Here is a 6,000-nt window from a genome sequence, read left to right on the forward strand (position 1 = left end):
CTGCACTTATTTGAATGAACCAACTTATAGCACTTAGTCACTTTCGTTTTTTTTATGTGAATAGCAAGTGCACTTTATGTAATTTTATTATTTTTTATTATTATTTATTTCTTATGAATTATATGTTATTGGCATGCATTACAGTTCGCACAAATTACACTTATGGTCTATATAAATTTTTAGTTTATTGATAAAATTAGCACAGTTTACTATTGATTTTTAAACTATTTTATTGTTTGATTGTCCACATATCAAAATCATTTTTCCACACTTTTTCAAATTATTTATCACTTATATTTATTTACATATATTAGGCAGAGTCACTACTCATTTGCACACCAGCACTTTTTGATGTTTACATGTTTAACAAAAAATGTTAAATGGAGAGCACTAGATCTCGTCCTCTCTTTTCCATATACTTGTGGTGGTACACGCCGAGAGAGATCGGGCGTGTATAGAAGTGTTGGGAGGATCGACGAGATTAGGATCCTTATGCGCCTACCAAAATCAGGAGCACTATTATTACCCAGAGGGGAACTACTGGTTCTGACCTGCTGGTGAAAAAGGGGTCAGAATGGGAGGTGAGCGGCCATGCATTTTTGGTGGAGGAGAGCACATGCACTTTTTTTTTATTTTCCACGATTCTTAGGTTTTTTTTGCACTATATATTTGAAGAAGCCTTGTTGGACTTCTCCTTTAGACCTTATAATATTGAAGTCACTTGTTTGCACGGCATATTGCAATATCATTGGGAATGTTTTATATAGATTGGCTTTTTATATAGATTTATTTCAATTATACAGACATTCTGAGTAGCTCAACACTGATATTTTATTATCTGTACAGAGTCCTGACCTCAACCCGATAGAACACCTTTGGCATGAATTAGAGTGGAGACTGTGGGCCAGGCCTTCTCGTCCACATCAGTGTCTGACCTCACAAATGCGCTTCTGGAAGAATGGTAAAACATTCCCATAGACACACTCCTAAACCTTGTGAACAGCCTTTCCAGGAGTGTTGAAGCTACATAGTTCGTGAGGTTGAAAAAAAGACACCAGTCCATCCTATGATGTGTGTGTGTGTATAAGTGTTTATGTCAATAGTACATTGTATGTACACCTGTATGTTGTGGTCAGTAAGGTGCCCATCTAATAGTTCTTTGAAACTATCAATGCACCTCGCTGAAGCCACTGCTTGTGGAAGGGAATTCCACATCCTTACCGCTCTGACAGTGTAGAACCTTTCACGCAATTTAAGGTTAAACCGTTTTTCTTCTAATTTTAGAAAATGTCTGTGAGTCCTTTAAATTTCCTTTTGTTGAATAGTTTGTTCCCTATGCTAGGGTCGCCAGAACGGTATTTGTACATTGATATCATATCCCCTCTAAAGCGTCTCTTCTCCAGAGAGAGAGAATAACTTCAATGCTTGTAGTCTTTCCTCATAGCCGAGATCCTCCAAGTCCCTTTATTATCTTTGTTGCCCTTCTCTGGACTTTCTCCAGTTCCAGCACCTCCTTCCTGAGGACCGGTGCCCAGAACTGGACTGCATACTCGAGATGCAGCCAGACCAGAGTCTTGTAGAGTGGGAGAATTATTATTTTATCTCTGGAGTGAATCCCCTTTTTTTAAAACATGCCAGTATTCTGTTGGCTTTGCATGCCATTGCTGAGCTTGTCGTCTTGTAGGACCCCCAGGTACTTTTCCAATTTAGATTCCCCCAAAGGCTCTCCCCCTAGCGAGTAACTTGCGCTCCTATTTCTGGAACCCAAATGCATTACATTTTTCAACATTAAACCTAATTTGCCATGTAGATGCCCACCCCATTATTTTGTTCAGGTCTTCTTGTAAGGTTTTCACATCCTGCTCAGAAGTTATTGCCCTACTTAATTTAGTATTGTTCGCAAATACGGAGATTGAGCTGTTTATCCCATCCTCTAGGTCATTTATGAACAAATGAAACAGGATTGGTCCCATGACAAATCCTTGGGGGACCCCACTTTCTACACCAGACCATTCCGAGTATTCCCCATTTATCACTACCCTTTGGACTCGCCCCTGAAACCAGCTTTTAATCCAGGTACTCACTCTATGGTCCATACCTACGTACCTTTAGTTTGTACAGTAAACATACTGTGGGGAACTGTATCAAATGCCTTTGCAAAGTCCAGATACACCACATCTGTAGGCCTTCCTTTATCTAGATGGCAGCTCACGTCTTCAAAGAAGGTTAATAGATTGGTCTGGCAAGAACGATTTTTCATTAATCCATGCTGATTACTACTAATAATACTGTTTTCATTACAAGTCTTGACTTGTATGTAGTCCCTTATCATCCCCTCCAATATCTTACAAACTATTGATGTTAGGCTAACCGGCCTGTAGTTCCCAGGGATATATCTTGGCCCTTTTTAAAATATTGGTACCACGTTGGCTTTCTTCCAATCAGCTGGTACCATTCCCATCAGTAGAATATCCCAAAAAATTAGGAACAATGGTCTGGCTATCACCTGGCTGAGTTCTTTAAGGACCCCCAGGTGTAAGCCATCTGGTCCCGGTGACTTTTTAATGTAAAGTTTTTCAAGTCTAGTTCTGAGTCGCAGTCTGTCTTCTGTTAATCATGAGGGTGCTTCCTGTGACTTGTTATTAACTTTAATATTACAGTCTAGGTTACTGTATTCCCCCCAATTCTTTTGTGAAGACTGAGGAGAAGAATTTATTTAGCACCTTCGCCTTCTCTCCGTACTTTGTAGCCAGATTCCCGTCATCGTCCTTTATGGGGCCAATGTGTTCTGGCCTCACTTTCTTACTATTAATATACTTAAAGAATGACTTGGGTTTTATTTTACTCTCTTCTGCTTTGTGCCTTTCATGTTCTATCTTTGTCGCCTTGATTGTGCTCTTACATTTCTTATTGCATTCTCTGTAATGTTGGAATTCTGCCAATGACCCCTCAGCCTTGTATTTTTTGAAGGCCCTTTCTTTAGTTTTTATATGTATTTTTATGTTGGAGTTCAGCCACCCAGGGTTTATTTAAGCTCTTTTAAAAAGGAAGTAAAGTGATTTAAAAAAAACGAGAAAAAAAAAGCCCTGTAAAGAGAAAGGCATAATGAGCTAGTATGCATCGCATACTAGCTCATTATGAAGTACTTACCTTAAAAGGAAGCCCCCACTGTGCCGCCCCCTCAGCGACAGGACGGCTGACATGTCCGGCCGTCCTGCTTCGCGTCCTCTGGCCATCTGATTGGCCGGAGGCGTGATTACATCACTCCTGCGCGTGCGTGCGGGAGCCGCTGTTCACGGCACTGGGCTCTGAAGGAACGGCACGGGTGGCCGTTCCTTCAGAGCACATGCGCTGATGACGTCATCGGCAGTATGCACTGTAAAGATCTCCTAAACGGTACAAGTTTAGGAGATATTTATAGCACCTATAGGTAAGCCTTAATATAGGCTTACCTATAGGTAAAAGTTTGTGAAGTGGGTTTACAACCTCTTTAAACCTATTTCCCGTTGGAATGCACTGGCCAATACCTTTATTTAGTATGTTCTTAAACATACTAAAGCTGTTATAGCTGCAAAGGGTGGGCAAACTCAATATTGAACACTATGGACTAGGACTGGGTTACCATTAGAGATTGACCGATTATCTGCAACGCCAATATATCGGGAGCCGATATGCACTTTCCCTCTATATAGGAATCGGCCACTGAGGTTACCGATATTGCCGATATTTAGTGAAAGTGCATGTCCTGGGGTGATGCCTGCAGCTAGAGGCATCACCCCGGTACCAGTGTCCATAGCCGACGGTCAGCTGACTTGTAATGACAACCGATGCGGCTGAGAAGCTGCTCGGCTGTCATTACAAGGAGTGGGAGGGGACGTCTCCCCCTTCATCCGCCTTCCACGGCTCGCCCAGGTCTACCGTCCCACAGGGAGACCCGGGCATCCTACCTCCACCGCCGCCGCCGAAGAGAAGACCCGGTGTAGCATGAAGATGTGTCCCCATGAAAGCCGGTATTCCTGCCACAAGTGCGCATGCGCCGGTCTCCATGTAAAAAAACAGAAGTGATGTCATGACATCACTTCCGGGTACTTGGTGCCAAATTAAAAAAACTGACAGCATTCCAAACAGCCAAACGTGGCGTTTTGAAAGCTTTTCAGTGCCGAGGAGGGGGTTTGGGGTCTTTTAGACCCCCAGATACCTCCACAAGAAGTACCTTTAAAAAAAAGTCTGAATATATCTGAAAGGATCGGCCGATACCCGATCACCAAAATATTGGTATTAAAAAACGATATTGGTCGATCACTAGTTACCATTAAAGCTCATGTGTGTGTGTACTTTTGGTAATATAGTGTATGTGAATTTAGGATTGACCTTTATTTACACCTGAGCATTTTTTAAACATGTGCACATAATTGTGTGTTTACGTAGCACACTAAAAAAATGCATGTCTTGCATGCAGTGGCACTTAGCCCTCGTTCACACTGGAGCGACTTGACAGGTCAAATCGCATGACAAGTTGCGCATTACTGTCGGCAATGGCACTGTTCAACTTGATGTGACGCCAACTTTGCGGTCCTGCATAGATTTGAAAAAAAAAATAAAAAAATAGTTCTTGCACTACTTTTGGCTGCAACTTGCATTGACATCGGAGTATGAAGATGCACAGATGTCTTCAAAGTCACACCACAAGTTGGACAGACATGCGGCTTTAAAATTGTGCGATTTTAGATAAAGGCGGCACTTTTTTGCTGCGTGCAAAAAAACAAAAAACAAATCAAAAGCGGCAAAACGTGCAAGGTTCAACAGGAGAAAAAAAGCTACACAAGTTACTTTGGCATGTGTAAGGGAACCCTTCTAAATGAATGGGACGTTCTATGCGTAGTGCGTGAAAATGTCAGCGCAAAATTGCACGTTTAGAAAATAGGTGTGAATGGGGCCGCTGACATCCAGGACGGAATGGATGAATGGATGGATGAATGAATGGATGGGATGGATGTATGACTGAATGGATTGATGGAGGAATGAATGAACACAATGTAAAGTACAAATGAAGAGTTGTCATCCTGTAAACTTTGAACCATCCTCATCACCTCTCCTCCTCAGCCAATGAGAAGTGAGGAGAAAATGAGAGAAGAGATACAATGTATCCAGGGTCCAGCTCCCAGACCTCCCCTCCCCCTGTGGCCACTTACCTGCTCCACCCCCAGGAACTGGTAGAAGTTTTGTTGGATCTCCTCCACCAGATCGAAGAGCTCCATATCTCCGCTCTCCCAGGCCAGACACGGCGGAGAGCAGGCCAGCAGCAGGCAGGACAGGAGGAGAGCCCCGGGCCCGACCATCCTGATTATCCCCGGAGCCGCACACTCTGCCCCCGCCTCCTCCTATAGCAGACGTGGCCTGCCAGGCCTTCCCAGCACCGCTCACTAGTTGTGGGCTGCAGGAGTAGAGGGGGGAGGGGGGAGCACAACGTCACATCTGCTCAGCCCGAGTCATGGAGACCCGAGCGGTGACAGGAGGAGGGGAAAAGATTGGAGAAGGGATGTGACGTCACCAGTGAGGCTGATCTCGGCACCAGGAGATCGGTGCCGGTGGGGGGGGGACACACCGGACACATTACAGGGGAGGAGAGCTACACTGGAGGCACAGCAGGGGGCGGGGCTAACTCATTACAACTGCTGGTCAGTACTATAGGGAGATGTGATGGGTGTAGAGGGTGACATATGGGGGGGGGGCACTATAGGGAGGTGTGATGGGTGTAGAGGGTGACATATGGGGGGGGGGCACTATAGGGAGGTGTGATGGGTGTAGATGGTGACATATGGGGAGAGCACTATAGGGAGATGTGATGGGTGTAGAGGGTGACATATGGGGGGGGGGGGGGGCACTATAGGGAGGTGTGATGGGTGTAGAGGGTGACATATGGGGGGGGGGCACTATAGGGAGGTGTGATGGGTGTAGATGGTGACATATGGGGAGAGCACTATAGGGAGATGTGATGGG

General features: G+C 44.5%; 1 protein-coding gene across 1 annotated transcript in view; it reads right to left on the reverse strand.

Annotated features, from left to right (window-relative positions):
- The window catches only part of DNAJC1 (DnaJ heat shock protein family (Hsp40) member C1), a 245,072-nt gene extending 239,529 nt beyond the window's left edge, over positions 1–5,543 (reverse strand). The window contains exon 1 of the mRNA XM_082258350.1: positions 5,193–5,543. Coding sequence (XP_082114476.1) covers positions 5,193–5,339 — 147 coding nt within the window. The 5' untranslated portion in view covers positions 5,340–5,543. The remainder of the gene's footprint in view (positions 1–5,192) is intronic.
- Positions 5,544–6,000: the final 457 nt, after the last annotated feature.

This window comes from Pelophylax lessonae (genome assembly GCF_965119305.1).
Source record: "Pelophylax lessonae genome assembly, chromosome: 5".
NCBI lineage: Eukaryota > Metazoa > Chordata > Amphibia > Anura > Ranidae > Pelophylax > Pelophylax lessonae.